This window comes from Eretmochelys imbricata, chromosome 9 (genome assembly GCF_965152235.1).
Source record: "Eretmochelys imbricata isolate rEreImb1 chromosome 9, rEreImb1.hap1, whole genome shotgun sequence".
NCBI classification, from domain to species: Eukaryota; Metazoa; Chordata; order Testudines; family Cheloniidae; genus Eretmochelys; species Eretmochelys imbricata.
This window is the reverse complement of record NC_135580.1, coordinates 93,088,276-93,115,055: the sequence shown is the minus strand read 5'-3', so window position 1 is coordinate 93,115,055 and position 26,780 is coordinate 93,088,276. Positions and strand designations below refer to the sequence as shown.

General features: G+C 41.0%; 1 protein-coding gene across 3 annotated transcripts in view; it reads left to right on the top strand.

Annotated features, from left to right (window-relative positions):
* Window positions 1-17,853: 17,853 nt before the first annotated feature.
* FMR1 (fragile X messenger ribonucleoprotein 1) overlaps window positions 17,854-26,780 on the top strand; it is a 57,245-nt gene continuing 48,318 nt past the window's right edge. The window contains exon 1 of one of the 3 annotated variants that reach the window (XM_077825582.1): window positions 17,854-18,217. In XM_077825582.1, coding sequence (XP_077681708.1) covers window positions 18,167-18,217 — 51 coding nt within the window. In that variant the 5' untranslated portion in view covers window positions 17,854-18,166. The remainder of the gene's footprint in view (window positions 18,218-26,780) is intronic. The other 2 variants (XM_077825580.1, XM_077825581.1) reach the window with 2 other exon arrangements.

The window sequence follows — 26,780 nt, the reverse complement described above, 5'->3', positions numbered from 1 at the left end:
AGGAGGGCAGAAGAGATGGGGCAGCAGGGAGCTGGTACAGAGGCACAAGATCTCTGCCTGATGTCCTTGTATGTCCAGCAGATTGCATGAGTTTGCAGGACTAAACCACCTGCTTTTCCCATGGCTCAATTATCACCTCCACCTACCCCTGTTGGAAGAATTTGGAAGTGACCCTCCATTGGTTTTCCCGAGGGACAGGGATGATTATGAAAATAGTCTACAATGATAATAGAATATTCAGAAACTAAATTTAGGTGTTTGTTTTTCCACACATACATCTCTGTTCAGTACAGAAGGGTAAATGTACAGAAAAATGTTAAGTACAAAGGGAAGAATGATTCTCCAAGGAATTGGTTTCAAAGGAAAATCAATAGTAACGTCTGACATCAAAACACTTGAGTCTTGCCAAGCCTTTTACAAAGGTGTGAATCCCTAATCTAACTCCAGTGCAGGACTGGATGTTTTAACAATGATTTGAACAAAAGCAAAAGATGCTTTATGAAAAGAAACAAACGAGGTTTGCTACTACATGCAGTAACCTCAAACTGAAGGTATGACAGCTCGAGGAGACGCGCGCTAGCTAGCTGGGGTGCTACAAATAGAATGTAACAGGGGAAGCATGAGCATTGGGAGGGGCTAGCCACCCCAAGTGTGTACCCATCAGAGAGTAGGTATGGATTTGTGGCCCAGTGGCAACTAGCCTCTCCCGCCGCTTGTACTGCCGTGGCTACATTCTGTTTGTAGTGCACTAGTGTAATGGGAGCTAGCACAGTTATGTCTCTTTGACATGGCCATCATACACCCAGCATGAAGAGTAGACATACCCTATAAGACAACAACGAAATCTCCGTCTCTCACAATCCTTTTTTAATCCTCTCCATCTCCACGTAAATAAAAACATCTTCCAGAACAATAATGGTGTTTACAATGCAGTGCCATTCTTTACAATTCGGATATATGCCAAATATTTCAAATACTATTTTTATTAAATATCAACACAATTGTTAACAGTACAAGTTATTTTCTTAAGTAGAAAAACAGAAGGTGTCAAATATACAAGAAAGGGGAATATAATGGAGCTGGGTGTGTCAAATCTAGATATACAGCTATATCAATGTTATTTAACATATTATCTGGGTTCACTATCTGCAAATGAAGTACATTTCCAAAATCACATTATGCTCGTATCATTGATCATCTGTCACACAACAAACAATTGTGCTGCAGCAATTTTTGAAGCTGCATTTTCAAGAACAGATTTTATATTTGCTCTCGCAGTTTTTCATTTGCAATAATTTATGCTAACATATAACTGAATTTGGGCTTGCAAATGAACTTACAAATCAGGTACTTGGATATCTGCATTTTTGTTATTTGGTGATGCAAATATAAAGGCTGGGTCTGAGTACACTTAAAGTATAATATTGTAATTAAGGAAGGAAGTTATTTTGATACATTTAAATTGGCTCCAGCAGTGTTCTTTCACATTTTTCAAAATGGCAAAAAATAAAGACCATTCAATGGGGTCAATTGCTTTCACCAGTTCCATCTGTTTTCATATTGCAATGATTATTTCTCCTGGATAGAGAATAACAGTGAGACTGCGGTTAATCTTTCATGATCCTGGTTACTAAAGGGATACGGACTAATACTGAATAATCTAGCTAATTGTATTTTTGTGTCAGTGGTTAAATGATCATTGCAGTCTAGCTGCAAGGATATATTGCTAATATTTTAATGTCCAGATCAAAGGATTTGGGGAAGGTGCTTTTGGTGAATACATAGGTAATAATAACTAAAAAATGGTTTGAAAAGTTCCTGAGAATATTGCTTGTATATTTCCACCAGTAGGTCATCAGGCCTAGGGCTTTTCTTGGCCATAGTGCTGTTACAGAAGCCTCCACCTAGGAGGATTTGATGTTCCAGTGATAGTGGAAGATATGTTTTTCTTGATACTGTAAATTTGAATGGATTGTTGCAGTTTTTTATGGTATCAAAATATGTTTTTTGTTAATTTCTATGGAGTTATATTTGGTTGAAACCTCATTCAGTGATATGTCAGGTACCGTACAGTATGTACACTTTTGTGCTGCCTGAGAAGTCTTGGTAAGAGTCCCCAGTTTTGTCTGCACACTTATAACCTGGGCTTTGGGCCCTTAAAATACAGGTAGATTTAGTTCTTTTGGAAACCAAGTTCTAAGCTGGGTTGATAAAGGAGTGTCCTGCCCCTTTGAAAGAGAGCCCGGGACTCACAACCAAAGCAGCCTGGATGCAATTAAGCCTGGCTCTGTGCTAGGGATGGCCTATTTCAACAGGAACAGGCAGAAGGGTGAAGAAGCCATCCAGGTTGCAAGGGTTGATGATCTCTCTCCTGCTCTGAAGACTAGCCTGACCAGTGCAGAGATTTTGTTTTTGGACACTGCTATTCCAAGTTCTCCTTCCATGAGGGTTTATTAAAGGAGACACAATTATTTTGATTACTATGTTTTGGTTCCTTATTGCTCCAATATGTGAACATGAATTTACTGATGCCCAATTAGGAAAAGTAAGGCAGGATTCATCTGCAGTGCCATACTTGGCCACAGGGGAGCCACAGGGACAGCTCACTCTTTTGCAAGGTGTTTCTAGGATTTTGGGACAGATTTAAAAAAAGTTTCCTAAAGTTAGGATCCTAAATCTATATTCCAGGACCTAAGTAAGTGGCCTGATTTTCAAAAGCACTAAGTACTAAGCAGCCCACATTTTAAAATCTTTGCCTTTGTGTTTTCTGTTGTTTGAAAGGAAAGATAGGCTTGTTCCCTTCCAACATGAAGAAGATTAAGGGTTTGGGCAATTCTATATTACTCTATAGTTGAGGGGTGCTCCAGCGGCATAATCGGTGAGTCCATGAACTTATAAAGCAGTACTGGGTGGAGCAATGCCTAGGCTGTGAGTGCAAGTCTTGCCTGGAACACAAGATTTTTAGTTCAGAGTGTTAGCATGACCTGTTCTGCAGGTGGTCAGACGAGAAGATCACAATGGTCCCTTCTAGTCTTATATGCTGTGAAAATATTATTAATCTTTTTTTAATGCTGTATACAAGATTAAGTTATTCCAGATCATCGCTTTGAAAACTTCCCGACTAATGTCTCAATTGGTGTCAGATAGTTTTGTTGAAAATGTAGTTTGATTTGAGAATGAAGGGAATTATTAAAGCGAGACCTCTGAGAAGTAAGTGATTATAGAATCAAAGCCAATCTTGTGAAAAGGGAATGCTAAATCTAATTTTCACTAGGACAAAGGAAATGTTCCACTTTCAATATATGACTCTGTCTTGAAATTCTGTGGGAATTAAAAAGAAATCTATTAAAGTGAAAGAGTCACAAGTGTTGTTTGTTTTAAGGGTTAATAAGTCACCGTAAAGGTTCAATGTATGTGTTTATATACTTACAGTTTTCTGATTCTTCACCTGACTTGAAGAGTACTATGAAAGAACAATCTAGATCCTGGTTTCTAGGACAGTTTCCATTACTCATATATGTTTAACCATTATAATACTGCTTAAAAGTGCACCAGCACAATGTAACAGGGAAAAGATTTCCTGCAGAGGGCATTAGGAGTGATTATAGATTACTTGGGGTCTGCCTCAAACATTGTTAGTCCTAAACAAGTCTATAGCTAACCTTTATGGCATCATATCATATGCTAATTCTACATTAGAGTAAAATATATTACACTTCATTATGTTCTAGAATGGGTATGGGAGACATTGGCACTCTGAAGCCAAATACGTATTTCCTCATTTTTCCACATTACCTATGAGTACATTACAAGACAAACTGTCTTTGGATGTCCTCTTGTGGTAAGACTCAACTATTGCATTTAAAATCTGGATGGATTTTATGGACCTATTCTATTGATCCACCTTCCAAATCCTCATGTGTGGTTTGTAAAGTTACAGAAAATAAATGTTCATATAAAGTGGCTTTTGAAAACCACAAAAACACAGAAGGGTCAAAATAGATCAAAACATCTACAGCATAAATGTATGTGTATGAGCATGTAACTGAAATGTCAAGAATTGTGTTTTTGAAAATAACAATGTTAAATGTAGCTGAAAACAAAACTGAAATCGGGACTAAAAGCACCCTAAATAGTTCGATTGCTTCTTTTGTTCTTTACTCTACTTTATATTCTCTATCTACAACCACAGTATAAGATCACAACTTTGTTTCCCGTAACAATTTAGTGCAGAAATACAAATCTTCCTGATTCTATCTGCTTTTAGTAGGGAGTGAAATGTGACAACCTATCTGTGGTGGGTGTGATGCACTGAACCTCAAAGTGGCATCCTATAAACCCCCATATTCATCATTTGTATACAGCTGTGATATTTCATACAAAGCATGCCATGTAAAATGCCATATGCTGAAACTCATTGTTCTGTCAAAATACGTATCTCCTTAGTGTGTATGAAGTTATGAGATTTTTCTATCTGTTTCTGAAATATGCTGTGAATTTGGAAGATGCCTAGCTCTCCAGTGAGAACAAAGATGATGAGCCACATCCAAACGGGCATTAAGCGACCATCATGAGCCATTGACCAACAGGGGAATTGTAAACAAAAGATTTACAATTCTGTAAGAGACAGTTGTGCAAGCACCACAGAACGGCGATTGCTCAACTCTGTGACACAACAAGGCCCACCAGGACATGTCTGCGCCAGTATCTTTCCTGGAACATGAATTGAGAGTATAAAATAAGGGACAGTGGCATCATGAGACCACCTTTCTTTTCCCCCGCCTATGCTAAAGGCAACAAGAACGCTAGGAAGACAAAGACTTCGAACTGAGGAGATTGGTCCCAGGCTGAGAAGGAACTTCAGGAACTATAACATGCCTGTAACCTCCAGTAGGGTGAGAAAAGCCATTTGAGTCAAATCTTGCTTAGTTTAATAAAATTTAGTATTTAGACTGTGGTTTTATTTTTTTTCCTTAGGTAACTATCACTTATAATAACTTAAAATCCATCTTTCTGTAATTTGTGAACTTATTTTAATGTTGTATCTTTACCAGTGAGTTTGTCTGATGTGCTTGGGGAATCTGTTCAGATTACACGGGTTGGTGCATGTCCACTATCCTTTGACGAAGTGGTGAACTAACTAATGAGCTTGCATTGTTGAAGAGAAGGTCTTGAGCAGTGTAAAACAATACATTTCTGGGGTGCAAGCATAGGCTCCAACTTCTCCTAGTGCCAGTGGGTGCTCGACCCTCCCCCCCCCCCCCCCAGCCTCAACTCCACCCCGGGCCTGCCCCCATTCCAACCCCTTCCCCAAATCCACTCCCTGGCTCCTCCCCCCCTCCCTCCCACAGCTTGTTTCACAGAGGCAAGCACTAGGAGTAGAAGCGGGGACGTGGCATGCTCAGGGGAGGAAGTGGAAGTGAGCTGGGGCAGGGAGCTGCCAATTTTTCCCTGGGGGTGCTCCAACCCTGGAGCACCCATCGAGTCGGCGCCTAGGGGTGCAAAGCTGGAGGTTGGGCATGTTTATTGGTGTCTCTCTCTGTATAGTTCATGAGTAGTTTAGAGAGCATACATGCAACTTGGTTGCATGTATCTCTGTATGCTGGTGGCTGAGTGAAAACAGCACCTGGAGGTGTTTTCTCTTGCCACTAGCAAAGCATTGTTAAAGCCCAGGCTGGAGAGTTAAAGGGGCACAGTGGTCCCACAGTTGCAGGCTGTAACCTGGGGATGCCTGTCACAGATGGAGTGTGCTCCCCACAATGTCCCTGCTACAGCTGAATTGGGCTGCAATCTGGGAGAATTAGGCCTGGGAGGAAAACCTTAATTAGGGGAATCTCACCTGTGTGGGAACAGGTGGGATTTATATAAAAGACAGGACATTGGAAGCCGAGGAGGCTATCGCAGTCATTCCCTAGGAGGAGGGAGGTGTTTTGGGAAACTATAGAGACAAGTAGCCCATGGTTACTCCCTGGGAGAAGGGATTTGAGAGGCTGGCAAACCCAAAGGAATGGGAAGGACCAGTAGTTAAGGAAGAGGCTCGGGGAAAGGCAGCAAGTGCAAGAGGGGACCACACCTGGGCTGCTGTTTAGACTCTAAACTTTAGAGGGTCCCTGATCCAGAACCCAGGGTACAGGGCAGACCTCGGTTCCCCTACCAGCCACTGAGAGAGTGGCGGCTGGGGCAGTGAATGGGAGGACTACTTCAAACTGCTTATGAGCAGGGACTTTGATACACATCCCTGGAAGGGAAAACCACACAGTGACCTGGTTGGAGGACTTAGTCATGAAGCAGAGGCTGCAGTTCCTGGAGCGAGGGAGAAAAAAAGAGTTAAACTGTAGGAAGGAGCATTGGTCATGCAGAGCTAATCCCCAGAATGGCCAGGAGGAGGTGCCATCCTGCGGTGAGTAGATCACCCCGTCACACTGTCATATTTAGTTGCAGTGTAATTCTCATAACTGTTATGAGGGAAGTAGTGTATCTTTGCTATGAAGATTACCTGAGGAATTGACTTCTCCTGGCAAGAAAAGTAAACTTTACTTGTTGATAGGCAAATGCTACACAACTACGTGAACTATCTTCATTTCCATATCATCGTCATTTAGTTAATTTTTAATTGAATGTTCATTATTCATTAACTGAATAATTAACTCATAAAGTTTACATTTGAATGCAGAAACACTAGCTATTAGTATAGAGAGGGCTCCAGTTTGTGACAGCAACATGCTGCTTGCTGCGGATATAACACACAGGCTTAATGTACTAATGATCCAAGAGATGGAAGGAACCAGCAAAATGGTGTGTGATATTTTTAAAATTAAATGTTATCACCAACTTTCAAAAACAGAAATCAGAGTTAATGAATCAACAGAGAAGTATATTAAAACTGTTTGGTGAGAAGGAAATAACTATTAAGACCCATTATTCTAACACATGGAGAGCAAACAGAAAGGCAGGAAAACAGCTAGACAATTATTTCATAAGGAAACAGCATGGCAGAATGATTTTTTATTTTTTTTTAAACAGGATAATTGGGTAGCCTTGAGATTAGGCAACAGTCAAGGTATTTTCCAGGGTATTTTTTAAAAAGATATTGTTTCCATAAATTGCTGAATTCAGTAATCTTGTGACTCTTAGACTCATACTGTGACTTTCTTCGCTCAGTTTCAGAAAGAGAGAAATCTCTCAAACTGCAGCTGCAAAGTGAACAGAAGTGGCTTTAAATCCAAAAGGATTTCCTAAAAAGCCACCTGGATCAGGAAGACCCAGCGCACTGAAGAAGACTGAAAACGGTTGGTGGGAAGCAATGCTTATACAAGTAAAGGATTTGTGGCAAAATAAAGCCTAGCCAGTGCATCCCAATCCCCAGTTTATTGAAGGAGTAATTGTATGAAATGGGCGAGAAGTGGACATGAGAAGCAATGAGTCATTCAATTAAAGAGTACCTAGAGCAATGATAACACAAAATCGTTACCCATGTGTCAAATAGAGTATGTAGGATTTTTGTTTTCGATATTGTTGGTTAGATTAACTCTAGCAACTTTCCTTTGCTCTTTTTGTGCTTATACTAGGATTTTGTCAGATACTGTATAAAAAGGTTTTAAGTTACCTGGCTGGAGGATAAGATTGAACAGACATGGATGGAATGGTCTTATTTGCATACAGGGCAACATGTGGAAATCTTCTCTGCTTGAGTCTAGTGCTGCCCTGGGGATACTTGGAGATATTTTTGACCCTGTATCTTCCTGTCTGTCTGTAAGGTTGTGTTACTAGTATGCAATACTGTTGAACGTTCAGGTACTATTGGATAATCGTATTCTAAGTGTCTAAGAACACTCCCTCCTACCCCCACATTTTATATGGCCTGGAGACTGCAGTGGCTTTGTTGCTGACCTTGCTACTATAATCTAGGCCTTTATCGTATCAAGATTAAATTACTACAAAAGACTATATTTGGGAACATGTTTCTAATAAACAAAGCATCTGAAGTTGGTGCAGAATATAGCAGGTCTCATATCACCTGATGTATCTTTTCATAGTTGTGGTCAGCAGAAGCACTCCAACTTGAGTCCCCTTGGTGTGAAAGGAGGGAACTGCTGGAAGGGACCCTTCTATGAAGAGCCCTCAGTTATCCACATTGGTCCAAAATTGCCTAAAGGTGTTGACTTTCAGGGAACACTGCAAAGCTAATCTTTTTACCCAGGGAGCAATGTGATGAGGGCTGGCATTTGTGACTGAGGCAGGGTCTTGCTGGCATTTGGTTTCATGAGAGGAAACTCCTGGTTTTCTCTCTTTGACATGGTTAAAAATACAGTGCAAAGATGACTAAAGCTCTGGATGGGCATTTTAAAAAATGGGTTATAAATGTAAATAAACAAAGTTTGAGATCTCTCACTAGTTTTGGGTGAGAATGCCACACGCTCAGGTCTGAGACACTCAGTTTATTAATTCAAACCTTGATTTTAACCACAAGCATTCCTTTTGATTACAATTCTTATTAAACTAAGAAATGACACAGAGGAAAAGAGCAGTGGCCTGTTACCTTCTCCTGGAGCATAGGTGGATCATGATAAATTTCTCCTATGAAGCTCCAACTGCCTCTTACAATCTCCCACATATTATGCACATCCAAATTAGATATTCATTAGCTCTCTTCCAATCACCATTATGTAACTCATACAAGACACGTGTGAACTTTAAATGACAATTTTTTGTTCTTTGGTGTATTCGTATTAATATTTCTCTTTTTTTAAAAAAAATTGGTTTATTACTACTGCTTATGCACTCATTGAACATATTTTGGTCAGGTTACTTTGACCTGCTTCTCTGCATAGGAACTTTTTTGCCTGTTTTTCTCTAATTGCCTCTTGATATCATGTTTTATGTATCCATTGTCTGCCAGTAACTCCATTCCATGTAATATTCTCCCTCTTAAGCACATCCTGTGGTTATACAGCAGTCATAAACAAGTTTACAGAATAACAAGGTCACTAAGACAACATTTCACTCAAACTAGACCAAAGCCAGGCTTCTTATCATACTTAGGCATTAGACATGATCCTTTAAAAATAAATTCTCTATACCAGGCAATAGATTAACCCAAGCAAGAACAAAAGGGGCCTTAGGGGATAGGGCTGTCCCTCAGACAAAAAAGACATCATTATGTCCATCAACTGAGGGAAGAAGTAAATCCCAGCTCAGATAGGATTTAAACCCTCAGGTTTAAGAGTTCACTATAGCAGTTGGCATGAGGCCCCACTGTACAGGGTGTGTGGGGGATGTGGGTTTTTTGGCTTTTTTTTTTTTAAAAAGGAACATCCAAATTAGTGGGTTGTGGGTTTGGTTTTTTTTCCCTTCACCACAAAACTACAGGAGAAGATGCATTTGAAGGTTTGAGAAAATAGCACATTGGACACTTGCTGTGTTCTATCTTGCTGTCACAGGCACTAAAAAGGAACTGAGGGAGGGTTATGACCACTCCACCCTTCGTGCCTTTGCACTGGAGCATGAGGCAACACAGGACACGTGTGCAACCCCAATGGCTACTGCTATTACGTTTTTTAATCTGATAGTGCGTGCATGAGAGAAGTGCACATCAACAGTGGGATCTACTCTGGCCCATATATGAAGAACCCACAGTATCTTTTTCCAAACCTAAATCTATTGCATATCATTTTTCCATGTACCAGTCATTTTGTTAAAAGTTTTCCTGGAAGAGAATGGCCATTACCATGAACTTTATTTCTCTATTTCTAATTTTACAAATATTTTTTATATTTGAGATACTATTGAATGGTTCTGCTTTAGGTGAGAGATAGTAACTTTTCCACTGGACAAACACTTTAAAATCTAACTATCAAAACTGGCTTTTCAGAATGACAACAAAGGGGGTAATATTACATTTTCCATATTTACCCTGAATCCATGGAAAAAGTCTCTTGATACAGACCACAGGGTAAGAATGATGGGAAAGGTGCAGAGTCTGAAGATAAATAGCATTTTAGCTAATCACCAACCTAGGGCAAGATTAAAGAGAAACTTTTCTCACATACACCACATACTAAAGAACTCCTTTTGAGATTACACCATTGAACAAGAAGTGCTTTAGAAGTTCCTTAAAACAAGTGTATTTTATATCATTCCTGCAGATGAAAGCAAGGTAGTCCAAATGTGCTGTGCTATAAATAATATAGAATTTATTCATGCAAGGGGTGGGGCCCTCCTGTGAGGACTGTCAGATCCACAAATTTGAAGGGAAGATGAGGAACCTTGCAGGATTAAGCCATAATCTGGAGTAGGCAGATGAGTTGGAAAACTGCCAGAGGCTATGGAAGAATTCAGAAAGCAAAGGGGTACTGTCAAGGTTCCTCCCCCACTCTGAACTCTAGGGTACAGATGTGGGGACCTGCATGAAAAACCTCCTAAGCCTATCTTTACCAGCTTAGGTCAAAACTTCCCCAAGGTACAAAGTATTCCACCCGTTGTCCTTGGACTGGCCGCTACCACCACCAAACTAATACTGGTTACGGGGGAAGAGCTGTTTGGACACGTCTTTCCCCCCAAAATACTTCCCAAAACCTTGCACCCCACTTCCTGGACAAGGTTTGGTAAAAAGCCTCACCAATTTGCCTAGGTGACTACAGACCCAGACCCTGGGATCTTAAGAACAATGAACAATCCTCCCAACACTTGCACCCCCCCTTTCCTGGGAAATGTTGGATAAAAAGCCTCACCAATTTGCATAGGTGACCACAGACCCAAACCCTTGGATCTGAGAACAATGAAAAAGCATTCAGTTTTCTTACAAGAAGACTTTTAATAAAAAATAGAAGTCAATAGAAATAAAGAAATCCCCCCTGTAAAATCAGGATGGTAGATATCTTACAGGGTAATTAGATTCAAAAACATAGAGAACCCCTCTAGGCAAAACCTTAAGTTACAAAAAAGATATACAGACAGAAATAGTTATTCTATTCAGCACAATTCTTTTCTCAGCCATTTAAAGAAATCATAATCTAACACGTACCTAGCTAGATTACTTACTAAAAGTTCTAAGACTCCATTCCTGGTCTATCCCCGGCCAAGACCCAGCATACAGACAGACACAGACCCTTTGTTTCTCTCCCTCCTCCCAGCTTTTGAAAGTATCTAGTCTCCTCATTGGTCAGGTGCCAGCGAGGTTACCTTTAGCTTCTTAACCCTTTACAGGTGAGAGGAGCTTTCCCCTGGCCAGGAGGGACTTCAAAGGGGTTTACCCTTCCCTTTATATTTATGACAGGTACTATAGTGTATTTTAATTAATTAAATATTACCACTTCTTTCTTTTATTGTGTGGATATATTTTACTTAAAACATTGCATACAATATACTTCACATATAGAAGTTAATGGAGAAGCACTCTTTACCCTATGATTGTAAAAGATTTATTTTGAGAGAGTCCCTGTGCGTTTTTAATGGGTACATTTCAAAAGGGTCAATAAACAGCAGTCTTCTTTTGAAAGGTGGTTTTGATAAAGTGCTAATCTATTGTGACCATTACATTTTAAAAAATGACAAAGTAGAGACAGTTCAAAGAGAGCAAAAAAAATGACCATTTCGAAAACAAGATTTATGAGGAAAGGTTGAGATGTCATCTGAAGAAAATAAGACTAAACCAACTGTCTGCAAATATACAATTTGGGCTTATAAAGAGGATAGGGATTAAATATTCTCACTAGTTAATGGTGACCGAAGAAGTAGTGATGAATTTTAGGGTATTCGGGAAGAAGATAACTAGTATAGCACGGTTCCAGCTCACGGAAAGTTGTGAAATTATCATTTATGGGTGATGGTCAGAGCTAAATTAGACATTGATCTATTCTGCGTGCTTTAGAAACAATAAAATCAATACCACCATGGTAAAGGGAGACTAATAAATTATGGCTAGCAGTAATAATGTAATAACACCCAAAGGCTTCAATCAGCATTGTTCTAAATCTGGGTGTCAAACCCGTAGCCCAACCTAGCCTACTTGATGTATTTACATGGCCCATGTGCCACAAACAGCTTATACAGAATCTAAATTCGTTTTTAAAGTAGGTTTCTAGCTGTCACATTTATGAAGAAAACATGTAAACCAAGTGTAACCAAATACACTTTTCTTTGTGAGTTCACAGCCTGGAACAATGAATTAGAGGTGTGAACTCAGAAGAAGGAATTATTAAGCACTGACAATGCAATAGGTGCTACATAAGAGACAACAGTCCCTCCCAGAATTACAAAACGTTTGTTTATGAAACCAGCTATTTTGGATAGTAGTAGTCAATAATTGTGTTTTCCCCCTCTGCTGTAGAATCAGACTGGGATCTAAATGGCTGTCTGTCCTTTCTTATAAGGAACAGGTGTATCTGTCAACTAGCCATGTGTAATCATTTTTACTGTGTGATTCAGATGGTTAAGGCAAAAAAAAAAAAAAATCAACTCCACCACATATTGAACAAGGGTCTGCAGGGCAGAAACACAAACTATGTTAAACTGAACCATAGCTGACAGCTGCTTTCAAAAATCATTGTGACTAACATGTTTTGGGTTGTGTGGTTTTTTGTTTGTTTGTTTGTTTTTCATTTTTAAAACCAAGGTGGCCTAAAAGACACAGGAAAACTGTGATGTGATTTCTGTATTAAATTCTTCCTTCCTTTGCTTACAGTTAACACCAGAAGAATCTCTGAAAAGATTACCTACATTTATCTCCTCTTGTTTACTTCACAGGTCCTTTAAGTAATTGTTTGATTATATCAAGTCTTCCTTTGCTGCTAGCACTTGTTCCCACACAGACTACAATCAGTGAGAATCCCTCTCCCAAGTCTTTCAAAAATTCTAGTACCTTTGTTAGGATGTCCTTGCACCTAAAGGCTTATACCATTCCATCTATTTTTTAAATGTCTCACTTGAGACCCAATACTGAGAACAGGAGTCAAAACAGGCAGCAGAATGGTGCACTTCCAGAGTAACTTGAAAGATCTTTAGATACATACACGTTTACTTTTTCTGAAGGTATGCTTTCATATCTCAATGTACATGGTTTACTGTTTAATTAGGGGGTGGTAGCCTCATTGTAAAGGAAATGCTAACAGAATGTTTTAGGCAAAATACCTTTAACAAGAAAAGGGAGGGAATGTTTTGGAACTAGACTGTTCTATAACAACTGAAGACCTGCCCTCACAGACATGGAAGAGTGGAATCTGAATGTTCTGTAGTAATGGGAATGATGGTGGGCTCCTTATGCTGGTGTTCTGCAAACTGCAGGGAGAGTTTCTTTTCTCTGAGAAAGGTGGTAAAAAGCAGAAAAAAGAGAAATTTCCAAAGAGTGTCTCACAAGGCAAGAGGATACGTGTATTGGCTAGCAAGTGTTAAGGAAGAATTTCTGGTAGACACAGCAGCACTTCAGAGAGTGTGGGTGGAGATTAACTGGACTAGAAATTTAAGACATTTCAACATCTTTTCCTGTCCTGTTTTATACAGGTAGTACAGATATTGGCTACAGGGTCCAAATACCTGGACTCCTTCCTGAACAAAGAAAGACAAGCCAGTTTTATTGGCTTCAACTTTCTTTTGACAGAGTCCTATATGTAATAATTAAGCTCAGAGGGAATAGTGGGTACATACATAAGGATGGATTCACAGCATTTATCATGCAAATAAAGTCATTCACACAAAAATTCAATGTTTGCACACATGTTCATTCATGAATAGCAATATTCATAAAAATAGATTCCTCCCCTCACATCTGAAAGGAAGTCACATTTTTTAGTGGAAAAGCAAATAAGAGAATAAGTATGTAGTCATATCAAATCACCAGTCAAATGCAGAAAACATGTTCACACACACAAATCTCCCTCCCAATACTAAGTGTGAATAATTTATTCCAACTCTGTTCAAGTACAGTCAGTAATGCAACTGTAAATAAATACAAACTTCTCATTCTTGTCTTTATGGCCTGACATTTCCCCTTTGCAAGTGACAGTTAGCCAAACACAAAAGTTCAGACACCCCATAAAACCTATTCCCAACTATACATGCTTTGTTTCAGTCCATTTTTGTGAACAGACTGGCAGCATTAAAAGACAGCAGTGAAAAGGATATCATACAGTGCTATATCTACCGACCTATTGCAGTTTTTTTTACACTATAATCCAAGCACATACAGTTGTTTCATAAAATACATATCATAAGAAGTTACTTTGAACTTGAAAGTTAAGGACTCTCACTGTGATGCTCTTTCCATGGAATCCTGATGTTAAGGCAACACAAAATGAATATATGTAGTATTCCCCCTAGGTCTCACTGAAAAAGAACCTTTATTTTAGAATGCCTTTATAAACATCTAATTTTTATTTATACTATTAAAATAAGAGTTAAAGCAAAGGTCAAATATTTGTCCCACTGTGCCTCCTTTATGAGGCCAGAAGTTGGCCCTTAGTGACAGAGGCTGATTGTCTGTGAAAGGCAGAGATGAGAAAATCCATGTGTAATGTCTACAGGGCTAGCTGCTCTTCTGATCCCTCTCTGGTCTTTGAGTGCACCTGCTTAAGTGTTAAGACTTTGTGCCTTTACCTTTCAAGGGGTGAATCACATGGTGTCCCAAGCCTGTTTGCCAGAAGCTGGGAATGAGCGACAGGGGATGGATCACTTGATTACCTGTTCTGTTCATTCCCTCTGGGGCTGTCGGAAGACAAGATACTGGGCTAGATGGACCTTTGGTCTGACCCAGTAGGGCCCTTCTTATGATTCCCAGACCAGGCCCTGGGCTACAATATACTGCATACCCAAACAGGTCCAAACTGATTCAGAAACTCGCAGTTCTTCCTTTCAGGAGGCTATAATCAGTGATTTAGTGACCCAAAACAGCCTTCTTAACACAGAAGTCTTGTTAATTAAATCTTAGGAACAAAGCATAGCAAAAGGGGAAAAAGGATTTTATAACAAAAAGTCTACATGCATGCGTATCTTACGTAGAGTCTAACCATCCTCCCGATGGGTCTAAACCTCTCATGCACTCTCTTTCAATTTGCCTGTATCGTTTGATACCCGACAGTTACTCATAGGGAAATCAGGAAGGGGCTGAATCTCAGCATCAATGTGAATGGCTCTTGCATTGTCCCTCAAGTATTTCCTGGAAGCATTTCCCTTCCTGGGTGCATTTCCTAACAATCCTGCTACTGAAATATTATTATATGCAGAGAGACAAGGTGGGTGAGATAATCTTTTATTGGACCAACTTCTGTTGGTGAGAGATATGAGCTTACCAGAGAGTTCTTTTTAAAGTCCTTCAATATAGGCACACAGTAAACATTACAGTAACCAGGTCATGACCTAATATTCATAAATTATTGCAAACAATTCCAAATTCATCACAGCATGATAAAACAAATTAGTTTAAAAGACAAATCCTGATGAACATTGTTTCTCATGAGATGTTAAACGTTTTTACATCAAAATTCGTTTAAAACTTTTAATAAAATATTTATATGTTTAATTCCGACAACCACCCCCTACCTGCATAATACACTGTGTATATACACAAAGAAATTTGTAAACACTCATGGAAGTGTTGTGTTCAAGAACAGGCTGGTTAAGATGAAAGAGACAATGGGTGAAATCCTGGTCCTACAGACATCAACAGTTTTATCACAGATTTCAGAGGGGCTAGGATTTCAATGCATGACTTTTGTGCAAAAACTTGTGAGAAAGTCAAAGTTGTGTCACAGAAGTCATGGCCATGACAAACTTATAACTTTTGGAAAAAACTCTTATCAAAATAGTTGAGGTTTTCCCCCCTCCTTTTCTTGTGTTTTAGCAGAAAAAAACAGTATGACCCAAAATAGTATGTGATCAATGTAATAAGACTATCATAATGGGTACACACATGCAACCTTACTACTGGCATTTCCTAACTTTTGAGTGCTTTACATAGCAATCTTAGTGTGCTTTTAATGTAGTTTTATATCATTTATTTGTAGTTCACCTATATCGTCATGGTATCTGGAGGCTGATATTAATAGCGCTGATTTAATTATCCTTAAAAGCCTATTTTTAAAATACTAGATCCTTTGTTACTATGATGTCCAAAGCAGGTTGCAAGCAGGTGCCTTTCCCAACCTACTCTAAAACTAAGCCCACAAGCTGTGAATTGCTGAAAAAAACAAATTATTTCCTCTCTGGCTGCGGGTTCTCCCTTCTCCCCTGGATATCTGTGCATGGAGTATCTCATTTAATATTTATAAATCAAATTTCAGGCCCTATTGTGCACGCAGATCCACAGTACAGTGGATCTTACAAACTCTTGGGAATGGAGGTTGTTCATAACTCTGAACAAAACATTAGGGTTGTTCTTTCAAAAGTCTGCAATGGAACATTGACTTAATACAGCTTTGAAACTTTACTATACAGAAGAAAAATGCGGCTCTTAATCATCTTAACTTAAATGAAACAGGCACCGAAAGTTTCCTTACCTTGTCAAATCTTTTTTAAAACTTTTCCTTTTGTTAGTAGCTTACATTTAACACAGTACTGTAGTGTATTTGCCCCCCCCCCCTTTTTTTTTTTTTGGTCTCTGCTGCAGCCTGATCATGTACTTTCAGTTCCAAATTAGGCATGTGGTTGACTGAAACTCTGGTGTTCATAACTCTGAGGTTCTATTGTACATAATGTATTTAAACAGCACACACTACACATTTAAATAAATCCTACAGCTGGTAGGAGGTAAAATCAGATACAGCCCTAAGAAAGACATAGAGACAGTATTTCTGTAACTCTCAAAGGAAGCCATTGAATCAAAAGGAACATTTGCAAAACATGAAATTTCTGTACTATCAAGACTGAGTGCCTTGATGTAGGATTACTGAACAGCACCAAGAACATATACCATAAATCATGAAGATTCATCCAGACCATCTGTGTACAGTCAAGCTGTGCAGAAGCAATAGATAATACTTCACTTGAACTGTATGCATACATTTTTACATACTATTTTGGGATGCTGTTTGTATGAAACATATCTATTTGTTGTATTGCATGGTGCTTTCGACTAATGTCCAAGCAAAGAGAGTGGAAATTACTTAATACCACCAACACTTTATTCCCCAACAATGCCACCTCTAGGTAACAGGGGCTCCCGAAAATCTCTTGCAGATTGGATCGGCGGAACATTTAAAATATTCCAGAAGGGGAAACAGCTCCTGAGAAATGGCAGGGACCAGACCCAAGGCCCCCCCTCCCTTTGCCCCCCAGCACGAGGAACGGAGATGGGGTTACATCTCAGCCGCTGCCAGGTTTGACACTCAGGCCAAACAGGAAGCGCAAACCCCGCTGTTAGTCCGCGCGAGTCAGCTGATGACCCAGCTTACCACGCAGCTGCAAAGGGGCCTTCTTTAATACCTACAAACCGAGGCCCTGGCGCCCCCCGCAGACCGCCCCGCGGCACCAGCCGTGCGGCTCCCCAGGCTGCAGGAAGCCTCCTTCCTCAGCCCCCGTCTCCCCCAGCCTTCCCCCGCCCCACCCTTCGCCCCACGGGCCCCACCATCACCGTTATGTCTCTGGACAAGCCCCACCCCCCCGGCTCAATCCTTCGGGCCGGGCCGGTCACGGAGCTGAGGGGCCCCTTTGAAAGCCCATGGCAGCCCGCGCCTTCCCGAGTCACAGGGCCTCCCCGACGGGCGTTCCCATTGGCCGCCGCACGCGTCGATGGCGTGCCGCCATTGGGTGGCGGTGCAGTCGCTCAGAGCGCGGCCGGAGGGGGTGGGACGCCGTAGCGCCGTGAGGTTCGGTTGCGTGCACGCCGCTAGCGCGGCTGTGTGTGTGTGAGGGCGGGGTGTGGCCGGCTGGCCGTTAGGTGGCCGCGAGCGGGGCGTGCTCGCGCGAGTTAATTCCCCGCCCCTCCCCCTCTCCAGCGGAGCCCGTCACGTGATGCGGGTTTAATGTTTACATTCTAAGCGGGCGCCCCGCTCCCCTGTTCCCCGCGCGCCGCCGGGTGGTGACCGTTTCGCTTTCATTTCCGGGCAGCCGCGGGCGAGGAACGGAGCCGACCCGCCCCCGCCCGTCCGGCTACGGAGCGAACCGAGGCCCCCCTCCCGCGGAGAGAGAGAGGCGGCGCCGGGCCTGGGCATCCCGCGCCGAGCCGCCGCGGCACAACATGGAGGAGCTGGTGGTGGAGGTGCGGGGCTCCAATGGGGCCTTCTACAAGGTACCACGCGCCGGGGCCGGGCCTCAGGGGAGGGAGCGCGGGGCCTTGGGCAGGAGGCGGCGGCTCCTCCCGCCGATGGGGAAAGGAGAGAGGCCTGGCCTAGACGGCGGCCTGGGAGAGCCGGTCCCTCCCCCCCCACACCTGAGGGGAGGGAGCGGAGCGGGGCGGGAGGACGAATGAGGGAGGCCGCCTTGGACAGAGGGAGCTCGGGGGCCCGGAGGCTTCGGGCCTATGGGACATTCGCTCTGTGGGGGCAGGGAGGCCTGGGCTCGCCGCTCCCGGGGTGCGAGGGAAGATGAAGAGGGCCCGGCTGGGCCTCTCCCCCTGTAGCGCGCTGGGGGATCCGCGGCTGAGCAGAGCCTCCGTGCCAGGGGCCTTGCGTCGCACCCCGGCGAGCCCCTGCCGGGCGGGCCCCCCCCGGAAGCTCGTTAACCGGGCCCTCGGGATGAAACGCCGCTCCCGGTGGCGCTGTTAATGCTGCGGTCAGGGATGCCCGCGCCGACCTGGCTTGGCGCATCCCTTGGCCTTCAGGCCTGCTCCGAGGTCCTGGAAACGTTACTGGCCAAATACGTCTCCCATTGAAAACGTGGTTTAGCCTGTTGGATGTGAACGTGGTGGCGTGTGTGCATTGGTGGTGGGGAGAGCCTTCACTGAGGGTGGACCACGGGCACTGCCAGTTATTCCTGCTTGTTGTTGTTGTTGCCACTGGGGTTACATGAAATGAAGAGCATTGGTCAGTTTACAGTAGAACATCATTTGGGTTGCAGTGTCTGTGATCCAGAAGATTTAAAAAAACCAAAACCATGAGCAAAACGTTGGGCTAGGGCCTACTCCCATTGGAGTCAGCTGTAGTGGATTCAGGCCCTTTGTCAAAATACAGTTAACCAGAATGGGTCTGGCCTGTTCCTGCAAGGTGCTGAGCACTCCGTTCATATGGGTGTTGGATGTTCTTAGTGCCTTCAAGAATTGGGCCTAATATTCAGCTGTGTCCTGTGTTTGTTAACAAACTGGAGATGGATGGAACTGAATAGTTCATAATGTATTATAGCATGTGAGAGGTAGGAAGGTGGGTCAGGGACCTAGATAATATTGAGTTCTAGTGGTCTAAAATGTATATGCCAGTATATACAGATTTTTAAAAGTTAATTCTGTTTAAAATCTTTGTTTTTTTCCTTAAAATATCTGGAGGGAGATGTTTTCATATTTGATGCCATCTCATGTGTTTTCATAGTAAGGAGAGAATATATGAGTGCTAAATAGAGCATCTGTTGGGTCTGGAGTGTTCCAATTGAAATCCCAGATCTGTATAGAAGTACTAGGAAATAAAATATTGAACACTCACATAAGTCCCTTTTTTCTTTTCTTTGTCTTTTCTTCGTTTTTTCTTTATTGGGTTGATGATAATTGTTCAAAAGATAACTGAGAATATGAAGTATGCATTTTAGGAATTAAAAAGGGTTTTTAAATGACAGTAGCTTTTTATCTAATTGTGCACCAGTAATTAAATGCATTATATATCATAGGCAGGCTTTGTAGAAAGAGGTCATTTAAAACATGTACTCTCTGGTTAATAATTGATTAAAAATATATACTACTGTGACAAGATGACAGAGAAGATATAAAGTCAATTTCATGTACTTTATTTGAATTATATCAGTGCAGAAAGTTCTCTGCTTGGGAAATGTTGTAAATTTCTTGATCCCTTCCATTTTTTTTTACTCTACTACTACTAATAATAATAATAATAAAAAAATAAGGTGATCATGTAACCCAGCACATTTTATTTTATTACCAACATTTCTGGTCCCAGAACAAGTTAGGTGGATGATGAATGGAAGGTTTCATTGGTTCATGAGTTACTCTATTTGTTCCATAAACTGAGAGTTTGTTTACTAAATGTGAACATCATTTAGTACATCCAGACTATTTTACAACATTTCTCTGAAAAAAAAATATATTTTTCTTATATTTTAGAATTCATATAAGCTCTTTTTAGCAAATAGGAAGGGTAAATAAGAAAGGTTTAAAATGGCAAGCAAAATGATCAACTCTGATGCAAAGGTTACTTAGAGAAAACAATACTCTGAGATTAGTATTTAACAAAAAAGGCATGGTTTATCATTCTAGTTATATCTTTTTTTATATTACCATAATACCCAAGCCCCTTGCACTTATTAATTAATTCTCATGCTGCCCTGTCAGATGTCAGATTATCCCTATATTACAGATGGAGAAACTGAGGCACGGAATTACATGGCTTGCCTAACATCATACTAAATTTCTGATGGGGGCCAGGAACAGAACAGCTTAAACACAAGACTATCCCAATGGGAAAATTTCTTCAAGCAGCATCTTGATGGATCCCTCTAGAGTTATAATATTGTAAAACTGTTCATCATCCCATTTCATTTTATGGTATGTTAATATCTAGTGATCATCCTACAATTAGTACTATAAAACCACCTTAATTCACTCTGATTGGAAGACCCTTAGCAAAAATACTGTAAATACATTAAATCAGGGTACATGCTAGTATGTATGGAGTACAAGACAAAGGATGAAGACATTTACTGGCATGAGTTAGGGAATGACCATGTATTTGAGTGGCAAAGCTTACAAAGAATTATTTAGGTTATCCCAAATGAAGGTCAGTAGTCTCATCATACCAGTAACACCAACTATCAGTAATACTACTTTTATGCCATATATATTAAAAGAAAATGTTTTAGTAATATAATGGAGAGCTTTTAAAAATGTTGGATATTTTTTATCCCTTTACCAGATGCCAAGGTTGTTTTTAATACTGTAAGTCCAGTTGTATTAGTGGAGGGGAAAAGCGTAACTTAAAATTGGGGAAGCTTTTGTTTGTACTGTGTCTATTACAGTGGGGTCTTGGTCTGTTTGGCATCTAATATTTACTTCAGTATACACACTGTTTAATGATCTAAAATAGGTTTTATAAATCTTACTGTCACAAATCTAAGAACAGATACCTCATAGCCTGTCATAGCTAGAAACGAGTATCAAATCACATGTAAAAGGTAGGATTTCTAGCTTTCAAATGGGTAAAGCTCTCTGGCCTGGTTTTTCAGAAGTGATGAGAACTCTGAGCTCTTATTCACATTGCAATGGGAGCTGAGAGTGCTCAGCACATATGAAATGTAGGACGCTTATGTCTAGCGATCCCTGTTTTCATGAGATGTTGAACTTAGAACTGTTGCTGGTCCCATTGTCACTCAGACCCGTTCAACTGGGGGTGGATGTTCCATGTTTGAGGATAGAAAACATTTTTTACACTATGTGTGTATATTTCTTTTTCAATGGCTGTTTTAAAGCTGTTCAGAGGTTTGTAGCTGTAGAAGAGCCTGACCCAAAATCTCAGATTTTGAAAATATATGAACTTTAGGCATATTTGAAATATATGAACTTTAGGCATATTTGAAATCAGCCTGACTTTTGTGGCTTGGACCTGAATCTCTTTGGACGGTTAAAATTTTAAGTGTTGGCTGATATGGCATTAATGGGCATAGTGCAGGTAAAATAGTCAAAGATGCAAGATAAATGCATTTCATCACACGGACATCACTAATATATATGTGCTGTACAGTGTTTTATTTTCAGAGAGTAATACTTAAGTACACTTACAGTTTTTGAATGGTATGTGTTTCAGTGTGGGGTGTCATGGTACAAAATTTACATCTAATGGAAAATTTACACTAGGGAACAAATTAATAAGCGGGTTTAACCCACTTGCTCTGCAGCCTCATATACAAAATAATTGGTGATGTTTTAATGTCCTTCCCTCTAAACATTTATTCCCTGTCAAAGTACTTCAAGAAGTAAAAATTGCAGTTGAGGACAGTGACAGTTTTAGAAAATGGTGTTCATTTCAGTTGCATAGGGAAAATATAAAGGATGCTGTTAATAATATAACTATAGTTTATTTTTCTACAGTATATTAGAGAACTGATTTTAATATAATATCTTAGTACTTTATATTTTCAAAGAATTAACGCCCTCTAACACCTCCACAAAGTAAGTAGATAATTTTTATTATCCTAATTTTGTAGATAGGTTAAGTGACTTGTTGAAGGCTGCTCCCTGAGTTATTGATGGAAATATGATTTAGAACTAAGGAGTTCTTGACTTCCAGCTCTGTGTTCAATCTTGAAAACCATGATGCCTATCCATAAGTATTTTTCTGTAATGAATACAGATGCGGTAGAAGGCACAATACAGTATACAAAGTAAGACATTCAGTAGTGTACTTGTTTCAGTTTTATTTAGTTTTACTGAAAATTACCAGTGTTAGGTCTTTTACTGTGTTCATAATGTTTAAATGCATTATAAAACTATATAGCTTAATCCTGTCTCCCATAATACTAGTCTCACATGTAAAATTGATGCCAACATAAGATGTTGATTAAAACTTGGTATCTTTTTCTTCTAAAGTAGGTGTGTCTGTGGGACTTCTGTTGCAAGTGACCAAAGAGGTCACTTAAAAAAACATTTAGCTGTGAGCATATTCAATTATTCGAATTAGATAAGAAAATGTTGTATGCAGCTGTTTAATGGGATCAATCCTATGCCAGTGGGGTTGGAATATACTGACTGCTTTTCCTGAAAGACACTCCATTACCTCCATTATCTCTTGCCGTTGATATACTGTTAGCATCCTGTCAGTCTGTAACGTGGATCCATTTTTGACTTCTCCATCCACTTCCTGTCTGTGGCCAAATCTTGCCATTTCTTCTTCCATAACAATATTAAAATCTGCCCCTTTTTTTCTTTCCTAATGGTTAAATTGCTTGTCCATTCCCTCAATGACTGCAATTTTTATTTTCAATTTCTGGATATTGAACTTGTCTCCATCCAAACTGCTAATGTTAAAATAATCTTTGTCATTTGTTGTTTTAGTCCCATCACATCCTGCAGAATTCCCCCCTGGCTCCCTATTGTAGTTCCTTGTCCCTTCTTTGAAGGTTATGTAATTCATCCCCAACAGATATCTCCAACCTTGTCTCCGTTTCTGTCAATTCCCATCCCCTCCATCCTTCTAATGGTGCCAGCCTGGACATTCCCTTTGTTTCCTTCCCCTGATGCTCCTTTGTGACTTTTTGCCATTCTGCTACTCTATGTGGAATGCCTTTCCCAGGCTTGTTAGCCAAATTGGCTCACTTTTCTCTTTCTGATTCCTTTGAAGAAAAAAATTACTTCAGCCATCCATGAGCAGCAAGTTAAATGATTAATTTAACCCCCCTAACACTTAATTTAATAGTATGGTCAATAGTTTTTGCATATGCCATACTGAGTAACTGAACATTTTTCTTACCATAACCTTTATCCCTGCTCTTTTTCTTGCCCCTCCCCTGCCCCCTCTTTCTGATCTCCAGTTATTACATCTGATTTTACACTTTAAACTCCTTGGGACAGGTACCATATCTTGAATTGTTCATGTGACATGCCTAGCATACTTTTGGGCACTGAAATAATATATATATTGGTGTTTACAGTAGCATAACTTTTACATTTGTAAAATGACTAATAATGAAATTTAGGCCATATTTGGATCACTGAAAGTAAAACTTTATTTTGCAGAGTTTGTGAATGTTGACACATTTGATACCTCCAGTAGCATCAATATGTTGAAGGGACAGGTTTTATTTATTTATGTTAGTAATGTCAAGCACAGGGATTTAATGTTGTTCAGTTGCCATGATGAAAGTGCACCACATTAAGTTTTTCATGTCGGGGAGAGTGAACAACTTTAGTTATTTTCAATTTTTCTGGAGGCTGGTCTATATTATGTGCTTTCTGTTTTTGTGCTCTATGGCTCTCGAGCAGTAAGGGCAAACCTTTCTGCTCATTAGTTCCTAAAAAAAAAAAAAAAATTGACAATGGCCACTAATAATCTAAATGTTCTTCTCATGGTCTGTTCCTCGCTCCCCTGACTTCTTTCTGAACATCATTCCTCTTGATGTTATATCTACTCCAACCTTTTATCTTCCCCCTGTTTTCCTTCATCTTAGTCTCCCTCTACCTTTAGTATGTTTCACACTCTTATCTGTCATGCATGTTTGCTCAGGCTAGTCTTCCATCCCTCCTTACCCATACACCTATGAGCCTGAGATATACATATCTCTGCATCTTTATATTCCAGTTTTCCCAGTCCATCAACATTTAACTTTATATCAGCTTTGGGACTAGGTGCTTTTTCCTCTGGGCCATCTGATAGAGGAACAGAGGAAGACAGTGAAAGACATTAGACAGATTTGGCATCCACAGATACGGACATCACAGCAAGAGCAGTTACATATGGGTATTGCTCTTCAGTGTTCCTGGCTTTAAGTGTTCATGTCTCTTAGTTGAGGCTTAAGCCACGTTGAAAATTTCCTTTCTGTGGAAAATGTGTATGGTAAGAAAACAGATGAGACTCAAAGAAAATAATAGATGCTAAATCCTCTGCACAATCTCTGAGTCATCTTCAGTCAAGCTAGAAAGATTCAACAACCTCCTCTTTCTGCTACCACAGAGAGTAACTATGGCAGGGGGTTACCATTCAACCTACCTGAACTTCAGACTAAAGCCTATGAGAAGAAAGGAAAAAACATCCCCCTCAAAGGTTATTGTCCTAATCAGTTGCTCATGTGACCTTCACTTTTTCCAAGCAAAACATTTGATGGATTGTTTTAAGAACACAGAGCTTGTCTTCAATTTGACTACCCTTCTTTCTGTAATTCCCTTTCTAGGGCTATTTGAGCCGTTTCCTTATTGGATGTGGTGGAATTAACACATTCTAGCAATTGTTGAGTTTGGATAGAAGAGCCAATTACTCTCTCTGCTCCCACCCAACCCTATCCCAGTTCACTCCATGCCATTTCCTGTATTTTTCATGGACCATGTTCAGTGTTTAGAACAGCTTCAGGAGTCCTTAAAGATGGCGAAGTGCTCAGCACTGTAAAGGGAAAGGCTTCTACTCAGTGTTTCTTCGTACTAAAAAAGAGATATAACATTTATCCTATTATGGTTCAAAGAAAACCAAAAAGATTAAGAAGTTCAAGTTCTTCCTTCTGGCACTGATATCTGTCATTCTTACTTTTTCACTCGAGTAGTTTGGGGTTCTTGATTTAAGATGTATATTTTCATGATGTAATCAGATAATTTTGATAAGATTATCCTTGCTTTTGCATAGGTGACTATTACTAATAGTACATAGACCTGCTCTTTTGCCTTTCTGCAGAATGATAGGTTTATACAATGTGTGGTAGTGATTACAGTATACTTCAGATGTCAAGGCATCCACGTCTGTTAATATCTAGATCAGAGGTGGGCAATCTAAGGCCCACGGGCCACATTTGGCCCGTGGGACCATCCTGCCTGGCCCCTGAGATCCTGGCCCGAAAGGCTCACCTCCGGCCCCTTCCCTGCTGTCCCTCCTCCTCCGCAGCCTCACCTTATCATCGGGGAAATGCTCTGGGCGGCGGGGCTGCAGAGCCCGGCCTGACCCGGTACTCTGTGCTGCGTGGCACAGCTGCCTGTCCTGGTGCAGCCATGCTGCCAGCCACTGGTGCTCCAGGGAGCAGGGAGCGGGGGGGTTGGCTAGAGGACAGGGGAGTTCGGGGAGTGGTCAGGGGCATGGATAGGGGTTGGGGCGGTCAGAGGGCGGGGAACAGGGCGGTTGAATGGGGTCAGGGAACGGGGGGTTGAATGGGGACAGGGGTCCTGGGGGGGCAGTCAGGAAGGAGAGGGGGGGTTGGATGGGGTGGGGGGTTCAGTTAGGGGCGAGGGGTCAGGGAGAAGGGGTGGTTGGATGGGGCAGGGGTCCCTGGGGGGCCATCAGGGAACAGGGGGGTTGGATGGGGCAGGAGTCCCGGGGGGCTGTCAGGGGGCAAGAAGCAGGGGGTGTCGGATAGGGAGCGGGGGCCGGGCTATGCCTGGCTGTTTGGGGAGGCACAGCCTCCCCTAACGGGCCCTCCATACAATTTCAGAAACCCGATGCGGCCCTCAGGCCAAAAAGTTTGCCTACCCCGATCTAGATCAGTAGCTGATTCAGACCTGCACATGACACACATTTGAAAATGTGTTCACTGTTTCAGAATGGGGCAAGTCTATCCTAAGATTTGTCGAATGCATATCCTTAATTGCTGCTGTCCTGGACTTAGTATAAGCCAAGACAAGAGCAAAGATGGATATGAGATGTATGCAAAATTTGCAATACCCATATGGGTGTATGTGAACCTAAAGTTCTGTTGTCTTATGTAAATACTATTTCTATACCTATCTCAGCATGTGTGAGACGCTGAGCTCTGATGTTAGATTTGTTTTCTGTTATGCCAGAGAAAAATATTAACTGTATTTTTGGTATGTATGGAAAGGGAGGCTTTGTAAGTGATATGGCCAAATTTTATAACCAGTTTGTGTCCTTTCTGAAGGTACTTCGATATAAATAACTTTAATGGTTCCTTTAATGTTCCTTGAGTGTTTTAAAGGGTGGACATACTGCGAAAGGGCTCCAGAGACTAACGGTGGCTTTGCTTTTTTTCACTTTGCTTTGACCTCAGCT